This window comes from Microcaecilia unicolor, chromosome 2 (assembly GCF_901765095.1).
Source record: "Microcaecilia unicolor chromosome 2, aMicUni1.1, whole genome shotgun sequence".
In the NCBI taxonomy this organism is placed as follows: domain Eukaryota; kingdom Metazoa; phylum Chordata; class Amphibia; order Gymnophiona; family Siphonopidae; genus Microcaecilia; species Microcaecilia unicolor.
Genome location: NC_044032.1, coordinates 447979244 through 447996848, shown reverse-complemented (window position 1 = coordinate 447996848; position 17605 = coordinate 447979244). Strand labels below are relative to the sequence as shown.

The 17605-nt window shown below is 45.3% G+C and overlaps 1 protein-coding gene across 1 annotated transcript in view; it reads right to left on the bottom strand.

Annotated features, from left to right (window-relative positions):
- Positions 1-315: 315 nt before the first annotated feature.
- The window catches only part of C2H2orf81 (chromosome 2 C2orf81 homolog), an 82827-nt gene continuing 65537 nt past the window's right edge, over positions 316-17605 (bottom strand). Inside the window, exon 4 of the mRNA XM_030190915.1 lies at positions 316-2264. Coding sequence (XP_030046775.1) covers positions 1236-2264 — 1029 coding nt within the window. The 3' untranslated portion in view covers positions 316-1235. The remainder of the gene's footprint in view (positions 2265-17605) is intronic.

Here is a 17605-nt window from a genome sequence, read left to right as displayed (position 1 = left end):
TACTCATAAACAGTGCTCAAAAAAATCATAAACTTATCTTTCAGACGATTCTTTAACTGACTCCGTCTCTTAATTTTTAACTTTTTTTGATGAGGCACCCTTGTAGCTTTAAATTGCCGATCTTACACACACAAGTCCATTAAATTTCCCCTGGTCACGCCCCCTGGTCACAGATAATGGACTTATGTGTCTAAGATCGGCAATTTAAAGCTACAAGGGTGCCTCATCAAAAAAAGTTAAAAATTAAGAGACGGAGTCAGTTAAAGAATCGTCTGAAAGATAAGTTTATGATTTTTTTGAGCACTGTTTATGAGTATTATGAGTATTTTGTTTGCACGTGTGGACTGTTGTAATAGCATGTATAAGCACATATAAGAAATAGCCCAATGAAAGAAGTGCTATTCCACCAGGCAAAAGAACAAATGATATTGCCTTAAAAGTGGTGGTATATTCTGAGGGCTTTTTCATACAATAGGTTGAGATGATTAGTATCAAGAAATCACTTCATTACATGTGCTTTCATTGAGTGGTGCCAACAGTTCGGATTATCAGTATCTACTCTTTTGTTTTTGTAAACTATCAGATATGTGCATAAACCATTAGCATACTGGTATATATGTGTGTTTGTATGCACATATGCCAAATATGTGTCTATGTGCCATTCTATAAATATGAACATATTGTTGAGAACTTGTAGTTTGAGGATGGGCATACATTTAGGTGGGGTCTGTGCTGGGTATAGAACAAAGTTACATGCATATCTCATATCTCCAGATCAAAGGCATACAAGGCTGGCATAAGGGCTTGCACTTAAGTTTTATGTGTATATCTCACCTGTTAAGCTACTATTCTATAATGGAAAGCAGGAGCCAACTTTCATTTATAGAACAGACTCCAATCAGGTGCTCTTTGGGTTCCTGTTTGTAGGCACCCAGCTATAGAATTGCCCTCACACTACTTAATGAAACAAAATTACACACAACATCTAATGATAGTATAGAAATCTATCTAGGCTTACCGAGGGTCATCTTGTTCTAAACATTTCCACCATTGATGCAAAATAGAGAAAACCCTTTGCCCAGCTGACCCTTAGTGTGTTTCCAGAAACCCTAGCTTGCATTATGAGATACTACATTCCAGGTCCTGATGTGCAAGTTTTTTTAATATCTTGCACTTGATAGCTCTAATGGACCCCATCTCTATGCTATAGGACGGGGTGTGGGTTAGCATATTGCTTATGAGTGTCCTCTAAGTGATGATGGGTTTGTTTGAAAACGGGTTATAGGCTGCACTTGGGGAGTGTGATTTTTAAGGAGCTGATCAACTGTAATACTGGGAGTAGGTACTGTGGTAAGGACGGGTCTCAGATCTCTTTCAGATTCCTTTTCAATGCATTCTTCTTGCGTTGCTTCTTCTTGCTTTGGACCTCTGAATGTACTGCGTGCTGTGCTACTGTTATCTCTCATCACCACTCCAGGGGCCAGCTGCATAGCCTCTACAAGGATGCCAGACTTTAATGTTATTGGAACATTGCTTTTGCCTTTTACCATGTGCCTGGACATGGCATCTGCAGAAGAGGGCTGTGGAAAAGAACTGCGGTCCTTTGTAGTTTCTCCTTTTTGTCCAGTTTTCTTTATGGAGACTTTCCTGCTTTTAAATCTGTTAATACCAATAGTATCTGCTCGCTGTCGCTCTGTCTCAATGCATGAACTAAGAATCTCAACCTGAGGTTGAATGCAAGACACTGGTAAATGTGAAGGGTCAAGCTTAGGAACAGAGATGATGTTGCCAAATTCATCATAGATCACCACTTTTCTGTGAGGATGTCTCCCCAGCTGAGCTTTCATGATGTTTTGCAATGAGGAAACAGGCTGTTTTAAGTTGCTCACGTCTTCCTGTGAGTCTTCCTTTAGTACAGTCTGAGAAGGCTGTTGAGTCTCTTTCTCAGATGCTTTCAGGGGTTTGATGCTCTTTGAGACAGTTGGTCGCAAGGGCACAGGATGAGGTTTGTACTCTTGCTTAGGCTTCTGCTGTTGAGATGATGGGACTGGCTGATAAACTGGCTCCTGTGATCTGGATGGAGACTTCATTTCCTCTACCGCTTTTTCTACCGTGCTCATTTTTTCTGAAGTAGTTACTTCACTCTCTTCACCTAGTGAAGAACTCTGAGGCTGTGAAGCAGATAGTTCAAGCAGTCTGCATTCATCAGTTGGGATTATTGGTGTTGAGGCTAGGTTAATCCAGTTGGGTTCATCCAAAGTCAACTGTTTAAAATAGAGAAGATACATGAGCAAATCTGAAGTCTCTGTTCAGAATGAGGGTATGATTTACAAAGCATCCCCCCCCCCCCCTCCAATGCAGGGAATGAGTGAAAAACCTTGTGAGTAATGCTCTGGTTTATTAGTGGGTGACACACATACAACTTCTTATGTAAGAAACACCAGATCAAAATTGCAACAGCACAGGAAACTATTATGGTATTTAAATGTTTGTTGTTTTTTTTTTAATGAAGGGTATCAACAGAGTCAGTCACCACCCAACCACAAACATTGTAGTTTCTGGTATTCCTGCACCTAGAGGGAGAGTTATATAATCTATCTATATATAGATAATATTATAATGATATTTAATGTGGCTAATTCTACAAAGAGGGCACCAAGAATGCAAGTAAATGACCAGAATACTAGCATACATGTGTTATTCTATAAGAAGTTGCCTAAATGAAAGGTTTGAAGGTGGGTGTACACATGCGTTTTCTTTTTTTTTAATCAATCTAGGCGCGAGCTCTAAAGCTGGCGTAAGTGGTTGCACCTAAAATATAAGTCCATATGTGACCTGTTACGCTAGTAATCTAGAAGGGAAAGTAGGTGCCTACTTTTCTTTATAGGCTCCCTTCTATGGGGCCAATCTATAACTGGGAGGTAGAAATTAGACCTTACTTGCTAATTTGCTTTCCTTTAATCCCTCTGGACTGGCCCAGGATTGGACTGATGGATTGTGCTCGCCTTCCAGAAGGTGGAGACTGAGAAAAAACTGTGACTCTACAGAGCCAATAGGAGCCCTGGTCATGTAACCCTAGCCTCAGTATTTGAATAACAAAGCAGAAAGAAGAACACGGCCTGTACCCCAAGGAATTCAAGCAACCAGGAAGCACTAGTAAAAACGTGCTTAAACAAAGGCTCACCGACAACTCTCACCAGAGCAGCGGTATGGCCCGACTATAATGGCTCACCGACAACCCTCACCAGAGCAGCGGTATGGCCTTAAAGTAAACATTCGTAAACATCTACATTTTTTTAAATATGCTAACTAGCAAAAAATAGGTCTGCAAACAATTGAACATCTGAACCCAAAAGAACATAGACAGAAAAATAGAATATGGGAGGGACCTGGGCTGGTCTGGAGGGATTAAAGGAAAGCAAATTAGCAGGTAAGGTCTAATTTCTACTTCCTTAACATCTCTCCGGACCAGCCCAGGATTGGACTGATGGGATGTAACAAAGCAGTAGTCCTATGGGAGGGACCCCAGCAAACTCGCTGTGAGCACCCTCGATGCAAAGACCGCCTCCTGTCGACACTGAACATTAAGTCTGTAATGCTTAGAAAAAGAATGAAGAGAGGACCAAGTTGCCGCCTTACAAATCTCCGCTGGAGATACCAGAGAACACTCAGCCCACGACGCTGCCTGCCCTCTAGTCGAATGAGCTTTAACCACCTCCGGGACTGTTTTGCCCGCCAAGAGTTAGGCCGACGCGATCATTTCCTTGATCCACCTAGACAAAGTGGCTTAGAAGCTGACAGACCCTTACGGTGACCAGCCAAAAGAAGAAAAAGACGGTCTGTGCGACGAAAGTCCTCCGTAACTGCAAAATATCGCTTAAGCACTCGTTTAACATCCAAAGTACGTAAACGTTTCTGCTCCTGCGTTCCTGAAGCCGATTCCAAGACCGGAAGAAAAACCGACTGGGACAGATGAAAACGAGAAAGTACCTAAGAAGGAACTGGACGAAGTACCACTCGCTCCTTAGAAAATTCCAGAAAAGGAGATCTACAGGAAAACGCTTGCAACTCCGAGACCCTCCTAGCTGACACAATAGCCACCAAAAATACTGTCTTAAGCATCAAATCCTTCAAAGAACATGCTTGTAATGGTTCAAAAGGAGGTTTCGTCAGGGCCGAAAGGACCAGATTAAGGTCCCAAGATGGAAAGACCGACCTGACCGGATTACGCAGAAGACTAACTCCCTTCAAAAAACGGGCTACATCGGGAAGACTAGCCACAGACTCACCTCGAATCCGACCTCTGAAACAGGAAAGAGCTGCCGTCTATAAAAGAATTTAGCCACCCAGATGCCATTAGAGAACAGGCTTTCACCATGTGGCATTAGGGCAGCTAAAAGGAGATGTCCACTTATAGAATTGCCCCATTCTGCCAGGTATGTGCATAATATATACTCAACCTCCCCAAAGTCTTAAGTAAACCAATCCTGATAGTTTACAAAAACAAAAGACTAGATACTGATAATCCGAACTGTTGGCACCACTCAATGAAAGCACATGTAATGAAGTGATTTCTTGATACTAATCATCGCAACCTATTGTATGAAAAAGCCCTCAGAATATACCACCACTTTTAAGGCAATATCATTTGTTCTTTTGCCTGGTGGAATAGCACTTCTTTCATTGGGCTATTTCTTATATGTGCTTATACATGCTATTACAACAGTCCACACGTGCTAACAAAATACTCATAATACTCATAAACAGTGCTCAAAAAAATCATAAACTTATCTTTCAGACGATTCTTTAACTGACTCCGTCTCTTAATTTTTAACTTTTTTTGATGAGGCACCCTTGTAGCTTTAAATTGCCGATCTTACACACATAAGTCCATTATCTGTGACCAGGGGGCGTGACCAGGGGAAATTTAATGGACTTGTGTGTGTAAGATCGGCAATTTAAAGCTACAAGGGTGCCTCATCAAAAAAAAGTTGCACCTTAAGGGAAGAAAGAGACAGCCCTTTATCAAATCCCCGCTGGAGAAACTCTAACATCTGAGCCAAGGACGCCCGAAAAGGAGCAATCCCCTCCTCAGCACACCAAGCCTCAAAAATTCTCCAGGTACAAATATAACTGAGCGAGGTGGAACGACGACGCGACTTAAGCATGGTGGAGATTACAGGAGCAGAAAACCCTCTCTTAGCTAAACGGGCTCGTTCAAGAGCCAAGCCAAGCCGTAAGACAAAATCGAGCCGGGTCTGGATGTGGAACCGGCCCTTGGAACAATAAATCCTTGCAGACTGGAAGACAAAGAGGCGAAGCCACCGTCATTCGTTGAAGATCTGCACACCAAGGACGGCGAGGCCAATCTGGAGCTACGAGAATTACCGGTCCCCCATGCTCCTCTATCCTCTGTATAAGATGACCCAAGAGCGGCCACGGAGGAAACGCATAAAGGAGGCCGGAGGGCCACCATTGTAAGAGAGCGTCCAGCCCCGCCGCTTTTGCACCTTTTCGGCGACTGAAGAAGCGAGAAGCTTTTGCATTGAGACTGGAGGCGAACAGATCTAGAACCGGAAAGCCCCAGCGCTGTACTATCAACTGAAACGCGCGATCGTTGAGAGCCCATTCTCCTGGATCGAGAGTGTGACGACTGAGAAAATCTGCTTGAACATTTTCTACTCCTGCTACATGAGAGACTGATATGGCCGCGAGGTGAACTTCCGCCCATTCTAGGAGACTCTCCGCCTCCTGACACAAGAGACGGGACTTCGTTCCTCCCTGGCGGTTGATATAGGCCACTGTCGAGGCGTTGTCCGAGAGAACTCGCACCGCTTTGCCCAACAGGAGATGTGAGAACTGTAACAGAGCTAACCGAATCGCCCTGGTCTCCAAGAAGTTGATTGATTGGACTGCTTCCAGAGGCGACCAGAGACCCTGGACCCACCTGTCTAGACAATGAGCTCCCCAGCCGTGAAGACTGGCATCTGTCATTAAGGCTACCCACGAGGAGGCTCCAAGGGCATTCCCGCGGTAAGATTCTTCATTCGTAGCTACCAAGCCAGAGAACCGCGTTCCCGGTGGCATAGAGACAACCTCGCGAGAAGAGAATCCCTCTGAGAGGACCACCGGGACAGAAGAGACCACTGAAGAGGCCTCATGTGCGCTCTGGCCCAGGGAACTACCTTTATAGCGGCTGCCATGGAACCGAGAACCTGAAGATAATCTCAAGCAGTCGGGATCTTCTGATGAAGTAAATCTAGAATCTGAGACCGGAGCTTTAGGATCCTGCCCTGCGGGAGAAAAACTCGACCCCGCACCGTGTCGAAGGTGACTCACAAATACTCCAGAGTTTGAGATGGAACCAATCAACTCTTGGCTAGATTTACTACCCAACCTAGGGACTGCAAGCAATTTACGACACGTGCAGTGACATGACAACTCTCCTGATAAGACTTTGCCCTAATTAACCAGTCGTCTAGATATGGGTGTATGAGGATCCCCTCTTTCCTGAGAGCTGCTGCTACCACGACCATAACTTTGGTAAATATGCGCAGTGCTGTTGTGAAGCCAAAGGGCAAAGCCCAAAACTGGAAGTGCCGTCCTAGAATCGCAAAACGCAAGAACTTGTGGTGAGCCGGACGAATAGGAACATGCAAATAAGCCTCTGACAGATCTAATGCTGTTAAAAATTATCCTGCTCGAACAGCCACTATAACTGACCGGAGGGTCTCCATACGAAAAGTTGAGACTCTGAGAGCTCGATTGACAGCCTTGAGGTCTAAAATAGGACGAAAAGAACCTTCCTTTTTGGGAACTACAAAGTAAATGGAATACCTGCCCTGCCTGTAGTCTGACGGAGGGACTGGACAAATAGCTTGAAGATCTAATAATTTCTGAAGTGTCTCTCGAACCGCACCCGCCTTGAGACAGGAACGGCAGGGAGACTCGAGAAAGGCGTCCGGAAGAGGCCTTGCGAATTCTAAGGCATAACCTTCTCGAATAATTTCCAAAACCCACTGATCTGTGGTAATGTGGGCCCACCCCTGATAGAACTGAGAAAGACGAGCTCCTATAGGGACCAGAGGCGAGGCCCTCGCACCTTCATTGGGAAGAGCGAGGCTGGGATCAAAAACCTGCGTTAGAGAAACCCGCTCCTCTGCGAGAACCCCGAAAGGACTGAGTCCTGTTGAAAAAACGAGACCTCTGAGATGGAAAACCCCGACCAGCCTGAAACCTACGGAAAGCTCTCACTCTTCCTCGATCAAACAGGCTACCTCGACTGGACAGACGAGGTCTATCTTCCAGGAGACAAGGAACTTTAGTATCCCCTAAGGAATTAACCAATTTATCCAATTCTTCTCCAAACAAGAAAGAACCTTTAAAAGGGAACTTGTTCAACTTAGATTTGGAGGCCGCATCTGCAGACCAACCTCTCAACCACAGAGATCGACGAGCAGCGACTCCCAAGGCCAAAGACTTAGAAGAAGCTCGCAGCAAATCATACAGAGCATCAGCTAGCAAAGCCGCCCCCTTCTCAATCTTAGCCACTTCAACGTCGATCGCTTGAAGATCGTCTGAACTCCTGTCCAGGACTCTCTCTGCCCACCTAAAACAGGCTCTAGCCACTAAAGAACCACAAATGGCGGCTTGTACTGCTAAAGAGGAAACATCAAAACTATTTTTGAGCAGAGAGTCTAGTCTTCTGTCCTGAATGTCTCGAAGAGCCGTTCCACCATCAACGGGGACCGTGTTACGTTTAGTAACTGTCGACACCAAGGCATCTACTACCGGAACCCTGAGCTGAGCTCTATCGGCTTCAGGAACTGGATAAAGACGAGTCATAGATCTGGTCGGACGAAAAGCCGCATCTGGGACCTCCCATTGCGCTTTAATAACATCCCAAATATCCTGATGCATGGGAAAAGTTTTGGATAAGTAGAAAAGAGAAGAAAAATTTCTTTACCCTTTTTTTTTTTAAACAGCTAAACAGTTCAGTCAAACACACATCCCCAGAACTCTCAAAAAAGCCCAGCCTGCTCGTTAGAATAGAGGGAAAAAACTTGGTTTTCTTTGTTTTTCTTTTTCTTTCTTTTTTTTAAAACCTGGTTGCCTCTCCCAAAGGTAAAACCCTTTTGCTAATCGAAAGAGCAACCCTTCCCTTAGAAATTTAATTATTAGAAGGGAGGTGGGGAGGAAAAGGGGGAGGGACCCAGGATACCCGAGTGTAACACCCCTGAGGCTAAAGGTTAATAAATTTGAAATTCTAACAAGCCTCTAAAGAATTCCTGTGGCACAGAAGTACAGAAGAAATAGAAGAAAAAAGAGACTTTAAAGTAATAAAGAGAGACTACTGGGCTCACTTCCTACCTGCTGGGAGACTGAGAAAATACTGAGGCTAGGGTCACATGACCAGGGCTCCTATTGGCTCTCTAGAGTCACATTTTTTTCTCAGTCTCCACCTGCTGGAAGGCGAGCACAACCTATCAGTCCAATCCTGGGCCGGTCCGGAGGGATGCTAAGGAACCTTCATTTAGGCACCCCAAGGCCACATGGTAGGAGCATATTGTCTAACAGAACCTAGATGCCTAGGTTGCATCATAGATTGCTAACTACCCATAGAACTGGAGTAAATGCAGCACAGCAGGGCTGCACTGCCTCTACTGCCGCCCCCCGCCCCCAAGGATTGTTGCTGCTACCACCCCGCCCGCCAGCTGCAGCCCACTGCCGCCCACCACAACTGTAATACCTTGGCTGGTAGGGATCCCAAGGCCCCGCCAGCAAAAGAGTCTTCCTCCAGCGCTGCTCTTCTTCTCTCTGCTGCTTGGCCTGCCCCTGCAGCTGCTTTTTCTCTCAGGTCACGCATGCTTGGTTTCCAAATCGCGCATGTACGGCCTGAGGGGAAAATCAGCCGCTTGGTAGGCAATGCGGCAGACTCTGAAGAAAAGCAGCGCTGGAGGAAGATCTCTTCTGCTGGCAGGACCCCCCCACCAGCCTGCTGTGTTTGCTCCTCCAGGTCCTCCCCAGCCTCCAAGGGGGGCCTGGCACCGGAGTTTTCTCTCTCCTGCTCCTGTTGAGATGCGATCACCCAGGTCCCATCAGGAGCAGGAGAGAGACTCCAGTACCGGGCCCCCCTTGGAGGCCTGGGGAATTTTGCCCTCCCCTGCCCCCCATCTTGGCAGCCCTGCAGCAGAGACATGCACAACTTACAGGATACCCTAAGTTAGGCAAGTAAATAGACGCTCTGCCTATATCCTGGCTATGGTTTGCCCACGTGTACACCTCCTTGCAAATACACACTATGAGGCCAATACTCGGACCACGGGAATTTGACTGGTTAAGTCCCGTGGTCGGCACTAAAACCGGATGTTCAAAGCCTGGCCATTTCTGGTGACCGGCACTGAATATCCGGTTTAATGATAACCAGCTAAGTCAACATTCAGACTTAGCCGGTTATCTTTATGTTTAAATATTTTTATTGGTGCAAAAATAAACAAACACAATGTTGTCCTTGGAGAAACACTCCATACACCACTAAAGTCATATCATAACGGTAGAATACAACTCAGTGCAAATACATTTTTACTCCCCCCCCCCCCTCTCGCCTTCCTCCCCATCCCCTTAAACAACTCAACTCCCCCCACCCCCCCCAACTCCCCTCCCCCCTATGTTGCACTTAAGAATTCAAAATTCTACTACGAGCTACTGCAGTCAATGAGTCCCAGAAGGGGGACCAGACTCGGCAAAGCCGGTCTCCTTGTGGCGAGGATAGGTCTTCTACTCCCCTACGTTCCAAAGCGCCGAGGTGAATCATATTGGATCGCCAGTGTTGCAGTGTGGGCGGATCTCCGGTTATCCACTGTTGAAGAATCGATTTCTTTCCAATCAAGATTGTTTTTTTCAAGAAGCATCTAAGGCCCCGAGGGGCAAACGGGGACACCCTGAACACCTCAAATAGCTGAGATGGAGTTGGTCTCCAAACAACCCCCCAGAGCCCAGACACATGCTGACAAACCTGGCGCCAAAAACCAAGAATCCTCGGGCACCTCCAAAACATGTGTCCTAGGTCAGCTGGGGATTGGGCACACTTCTTACATCTATCCTCCATCCCCATGGATGCCCTATATGCTCTATGAGGTGAAATATACATCCGCATCAATAATTTATAATGTGTTTCCTGCAGCGTCACATTCTCCGTCAGTCTTTGGGTTCCCAAGAGACAGACCTTTACCGTTTCCATCTGGAGGTTTGTCGCTAGCTCTTTATTCCAGCAATTGGTTAATCTACCATATTCCACCTCACTCAGATGTTCCCGCAGGGAAACATGATAGTATTTGAGTGGGACCCTTAATTGTGCGTCTAACCCCAATATAGTGACTAACTGTTCCCACACCTGCACTGTCATAGTGGGGGCTGGCAGGGATCTTAGATAATGACGCAGTTGGAACATAGAAAAGAAACTTAGTCCCTTAGTCCCATACTCCAACTGCAGCTCCACTTGAGATTTTAATGTGCCATCCTCATTATATAGCTGGTGTAAATACTGTAAATTTTTTTTCCCCCACATGGCAAAATCTGCCGAGGTGGAACCAGGCATGAAGTCTCTGTTACCCTGGATTGGCAGCAACGGAGAGGATTCTGCAGATAAGCCATAAAACCTACAGACCCACCGCCATGCTTTCCTCATAGGCATAAGTTTTGGTGGGTAACCCGGAGGTGTCCGCAGCCTTCCCGGTGCCGCGTGCAACCAGGCACTAAAGTGCTCTTGGGCAAACAGCTTCGTCTCAGCCCCAGTACATGAGAAGTAGGACGATCTCCTGAACCAATCCGTGAGATGACGCATGTTACTGGCGATTGAAAGGAGTCTGATACTCAACAGCCCCAACCCCCCCCCCCCCCCCCCCGATCTTGGTAAAAAGAGCTGAGACGCTCGCATCCTCGATTTCTTACCCTGCCATAGGAACCTCGCTACCAACCGTGTCACCCATTGGTCGTCCTGCGACAGGCACAGCGGTACCATTTGTAGCACATAAGTCCACTTAGGCACCAATATCATGTTATAAAGTGCAATTCTTCCCAAGAGGGACAACGGAAGTGAGTGCCAACCCCGCAGTGCGTGCCGTGTACTTTGTTGAAGTGGTTCAATATTCACGTCGTACAGATCAGATAAATCAGCAGGGATTTGCACTCCCAGATATTTTAAGGGCCCCGTAGACCATGTAAGGGGAAACTCTCCCTCCCATGTCTCCCTAATCGAGCTCTGCACTGGAAACGCCACTGACTTCTGTAGATTAAGGGTAAACCCCGAATAGAAGCTAAACTCACCTACAGTATCCAGAAGGTGCGGCAACGACCGGCAGGGGCGTGTCAAGGTCAGCAGAATATCGTCTGCAAATACCAAAGGTTTCACTGGAAGGGAGGGCATCTCAACTCCCGCAATCCCAGGGTCTCTTTGAATCGTACGCAATAGAGGTTCCAGATAAAGCAAAAACAACAATGGCGAAAGTGGACACCCCTGCCTCGTCCCCCTTGCTATCGAGAATGTGGAGGATCGAGTTCCATTTACTAATATAGCGGCCTGGGGGTGGAAATACAGGGCCGCAATTGCGTGTGCAAACCAGCCCCTTAAGCCCACGTAGTCAAGAACTCCAAACAAATAATCCTAGCGTACTTTGTCAAATGCCTTTTCGGCGTCGAGGCTCACCAAAAGCAAGGGTTCTTGTGACAGTTGACTATAGGCTACAGCCATGCAGACTTTACGGACATTAATAGAGGAATGTCTGCCCCTCACAAATCCCACCTGTCCCTCTCCCACCAATGTGGTCATATGTGGGCTTAGCCTCTCCGCTAGCACCCTAGCTAAAATTTTGAGATCCACGTTAAGGAGAGAGATCGGCCTGTATGACTCCGCACGTTCTGGGTCTTTCCCCGGCTTCGGTATCAGTGTGATCCACGCCTCGTTGGAGTTCCGTGGAAACCCACCTCCCACCTCCCTCCACCGAGGCGTCAAAAAAAGGAAACCAGGGCGCCACATAGTTGTGGCAACATACACTGATAGTATTCTGTCGTATACCCATCGGGGCCCGGGGCCCGGGGCCGTACCCCTTTTCAGCGCTTTGACCACTTTCTGAATTTCCTTAGCTCTCAAAGGGGAGTTCAAATGATCTATTACCTCCGCTGTTAATCGTGGAATACCCGAATCTTCTAAATAGTCTACCAAAGCGGGTCCAATCCGCTCGCCTGGGTTGCTATAAAGAGATGCATAAAAATCATGTAGAATCTGTACTATCCCCTCAGGTCAGACTTCACGCGAGCCATCTGGCTTTATCAAGGATGGGACAAACCTATTACCCCCCCCCCCCCCCCAATTCCTTACTACTCTTGCCAGCAATTTCCCTGATTTATTGCCAAATCTATGGAAGGTGAATGATCGGTGAAGGAGAAATTAGATCTTACCTGCTAATTTGCTTTCCTTTAGTCCCTCCGGACCGGACCAGGATTGGACTGTTGGGTTGTGCCCGCCTACCAGCAGGTGGAGACTGAGAAAAAACTCTGACTCTAGAGAGCCAATAGGAGCCCTGGCCATGTGACCTTAGCCTCAGTATTTGAATAACAAAGCAGGAAAGAAAGAAAGAACTTCTGTGCCGTATGGAATCCTAGCAGCCATAAATTCCTCGGCAAGACCGAGTACTAGAGCTCACCAACAACTCTCACCAGAGAAGTGGTATGGCCCATTCATAGTAGAGCTCACCAGCAACTCTCACCAAAGAAGTGGCATGGCCCATTCATATTAGAGCTCACCAGCAACTCTCACTAGAGAAGTGGCATGGCCCATTCATATTAGAGCTCACCAGCAACTCTCACCAGAGAAGTGGTATGACTCACTTAAGGTTTCATATATATTCCATCAACTGAGCTCACCAGCAACTCTCACCAAAGAAGTGGTATGACCCATTAAGGTTTTATATATATATATATTCCAGCAACTGAGCTCACCAGCAACTCTCGGCAGAGAAGTGGTATGACATATTTAAGGCTTTATATATATTCCAGCAACTGAACTCACCAGCAACTCTCACCAGAGAAGTGGTATGACATATTTAAGGCTTTATATATATTCCAGCAACTGAACTCACCTGCAACTCTCACCAGAGAAGTGGTATGACCCATTAAGGTTTTATATATATTCCAGCAACCGAGCTCACCAGCAACCACCAGAGAAGTGATATGGACCACGCAAAGTCTTTTTTTTTAAACATTCCACGTGTGGTAAAGGAACGAATACACTTCCAAACTTAATAAAAGAATCTAAAGAGTTGATAGAACATGGGAGGGGCCTGGTCCGGTCCGGAGGGACTAAAGGAAAGCAAATTAGCAGGTAAGATCTAATTTCTCCTTCCTTAGCATCCCTCCGGACCGGACCAGGATTGGACTGTTGGGAAGTACCAAAGCAGTAATCTTACGGGAGGGACAGACATTGAGAATGTGGTAGAGTCCCTGAAGACACCCAAACTAGGATGAATACGAAGCCAAAGCTTGACGATCCAAGAACCGCCAATAAACTAAATAGAATGACTACAAAGCAAAAACGCTGAAGCTGAAAAGTCCAAGCGACGCTGAACATTGTCCCCTACCAAGTGGCCGCTATATATTGTCCCTTACCGCACTATCAGTGCAGCGCAAAGGACAGAGAGACTCGAGAAAAAACGACTGAAAGAAGGATGACAAAGGTAGAAGCAGAGCCGCCTGGCAACAAAAAACTGCAATGAATCTACCTCAGCTGAGAAAGTGGAAACCGAAATCCTGAAGTACAATGCTCAAGATATTGTAGACTATTGCTGACCTAGCAACAGATTGGAAGTATGTAAAGCCTGTCAGTGAGAAAGTACCTGATCACTAGAAGCTAAATAGGTAAAAACAAGAATGCAGTTAAATACTATGCAGAAGAAGAAGGTACCTAAATCCTTGCTGCAAACTAGACTGAAGGTCCAAATAAACTGACAGCCGCTGCAGTTACCCAACATGAAAAAAAAAACATATCTCAGAGCGCAATTCAACTGAGAGAGAAAGAATCATCTGTAGCTGTTGCCTCTGCAAGGCAATCACCTGAGACTCTTGTCGTAGACCCCAATTAGTGAAAACGGGAATAAATCAACAGTAGACACTTGTTAGTACCTTTCATCTGTTAGAAACATATAGAAGTCCATAAAACACTACACAGTTCCAGGAACAACATGTATAGAATGTTTGTACGTTTAGGAATCTAGCCAGGTGCTCATGGTCTGAATTGGCCGTGGACAGAAAGGTGGGCTCAATAGGACCTTTGAGCTTTTCCCAGTGTGGAATTACATATGTACTTATGTAGTAGAACTATAAATATACATATATATTTTCACAGATGCAGCCATCAAAAAACTGGTCACTGTGTATATGCTCCCGGCATACCTGCAGGAAGAATGCTCAATCTCAACCACTAGTGAGAATACAGAGGCCAACTGAGCGGAGGGATTCCATCAGAGATAAATATCTGGATACGAGAGGGCATCTATCTCTGCCGCTGACAAGTCTTTTAGCAAGAGAGTAAGCGAGGCACATGGAAGGTCAGAGCGAAAAGAAATAGTTGTAGAACTGGGACCTCCCCTTAAGGTACTATCCACTGAGAACTCTTTTTTTTTTTTTTTTTCAATGGTCACGAAATTGACAGAGTGAAAAGCTGCCCAAAAAAAGACTACTGAGACTCCAAAGCGAATGAAGAAAAAATTCCTTCTTGGGAGCTAGAAAGTAAAATTTTACTCTGCAAAATAGAGCAAGGTAATGGCCGAAGGCCCAAGAACATCCAGAGAAAACAGAAAGTGGGACGCTTGTAGAGAAGACAAAAACAGTCTGCGCCAACTTGACTAAACAAAGAGAGAAAAAATAGAAACATGCTATGAAATCTAATGAGATCACACGAGAGCTCAAAAGAGAGCTCAAATGAGAGACCTGGCTACATGCACCCCATAACCTAGGGTGTACCCGAAATGCACCACCCGTTGCTTGACCTGACAACTCTGCCAATAAGACTGTCTGTAATGAACCAGACATCTATGGAAAGGATGAAACGACGAGACATAGTTTCATGAGCGCCGCTGCTACTACGACCATAACTTAAGAAAAAAGTGCGCGGAGCCGACGCAAGACCGAAGAGCAGGGCAAGAAAACTGGTAATGAGGACCTTATCATCCTCGTATCACGGACATTACTCCTCCTATACTGAGATGTACTAAGATGTACCGACCCACATCCATAAGAAATGAATGTGGTACTTGCAACCTGGATTGACCACAACTGAGAACAGGATGCTGGGCTTAATGGACTCTTAGACTTTCTCCGTATGACCATACTCATATACTAATAGCAAAAATGCACAGGAAGTGAAAGAATCCCCTTCCAATTGAAAGGAAGGTCTGGAATGAGGACATATAGAATGAAAATGAAAGGATCACCATATGTTGAGCGTGGACTGAGACACACTGGCCTTTAATTTTACCGGATCTCCCCAAACCTCGTATCATGTCATGCCTCCTTCCTCACTGAGATGTACAGAGATGAACAGATGCACACTCACAAGATATGAATGTGGTATTTGCAATCTGGATTGACCCCATCTGAAAACAGGATGGGGACTCTTGGCCTTTCCCATTATGGCAACACTTATGCCCTTATGGCAAAAAATGCACAGAAAATGAGTGAATCTCCTTCCAAGAGAAAAAAACTCTGGAGAGAGGAAGAATAAAATGAAAATGAAAAGGAATAGACTTGGAAAATACCTATTACGGAAAAGGTGGTGAATTTGTGCCACAGGAGACAAGACTGTACCTGACGTCAAGAAAGCTTGAAACAAGACCCTAAAATCTGTAAGGAAGAGAAAGGGATAGCAGATGTTATGGATGGTCATACTGGACAAAACCAGAATGTTTACCATGTGCCCAGGCTGAATAGATAGAGGAAACAAAAATACAAGTAGATGGCGTGAGGACCTCCCACTATCCTTGTGGGAGAAAATGCAAATTGACCTGATAACTTTACTCCCTAAGTGGACATATATCTTGTAAGTCCTAGAAGAAAACTAAGATAACACATGAGAAACTCCAAGACAGTTGGAAAGTAGAGAAGACGTGAATAAAACATGCCTTCTAAAGCATCTGAGAAAACTGGGTGCTCGGTAGACAGGACTGAGTCTCCTAGAATATGAGAACCATCTGAACCATGTAGCCTATGCAGCTGTCATCTGCTATGCCAAAGAGAACGCATAGCCATGAAAGAAAATTGCTGAAAGGAAGTAAGACCTTATGTCCAGAATTGCAAAGTACGCAACAATTGAGTATCAGACAATGTATTTCATTGCACATGGCATCTGAACCATATAGCCTACGCTCTAGAGAACGTTTGTTAAGATCTTAAAACACTGTATAAGAACATAGCCACGGAGGAAAATTTCCTGAAAGGAATTAAGATCTTATGTCCAGCATTGTAAAGTACCAAACAATGGCACCTGAACCAGATAGCCTATGCCATAGAAAATGTTTGTTAAGTTCTTAAAACACTGTATAACATCATAGCCATGAAGGGAAATGCTTGAAAGGAACTAAGATATTATGGCCAGATTTGTAAGTACTAATTAATTGACTATTAGACAATGTAGTCCTATTCACCAGGAAATGAGAAAGACACAGAGTGACACACACTGGACCTCCATAAAACTGCGCTAGACAATAGCAAAGACCTTTCCTCCAAACATCACACACAAGGGAAAGGAATAGGAAATTGGTTATTTTGGAGCTGAGATATAATTTAATTCGCCCCATTGTCTAAAACAGAGAATTCCCGACTGAGCTGCACTTTGAATCGGAGTCTTGCCAAGAACAAAGAAATCGCCAACTGAGCTGCACTTTAATTCACAACATTGCTAGCAACCAAAAAGTCCCCGATGGAGAAAAAACAGAGGGAAAAACAAAATGAGCGACATTCGCATCGTAACATTTCGTTTTTTTTTTTTTTAATAGCTTGAAAAATACATGTAAAAATTAATTGCGGGGAAAATATACTACCAATTGCCCCAACTACCGGAGAAACAATATCTCCTTTCCATTGCACAAACAGCCAAACACAGTAAAAGCAGAAAAACGCTGCCGCGTCAAGGGAAATTACAGCTGCAGGCAAAACAATGGCGGCCAAGCGCGCCAAAATGAGAAGAATAAAGTTCGGGGGAGAAAACCACTGACCAGACCGACGAAGAAGCAGGAAATCCGTGCCGCTGAAAAACAGATAACCTCCGATGCCGCACAAAACATGGTTTAGCCTCTGGCCCGACAGGAACCGTCAATACAGCTCCCAAGCTATACAGACCTGTCCAAGAGCGAGCACGCGCTTAACAGTTTGCGCCTCTCTTTTTATTTTTTTTTTTTTACAACTACCGCCGCTAACAACGCCGGATAGCAGAGGAAAAATAATGAAGATAACAAAAAACCGCCGATTAAAGTCACAGACGCTGACTTTTCACTTTTTTTTTTTTTTTAAATAGCTCCGCCAGAAAAGAAAATAAAGACTCTTCAAACAGAATAAG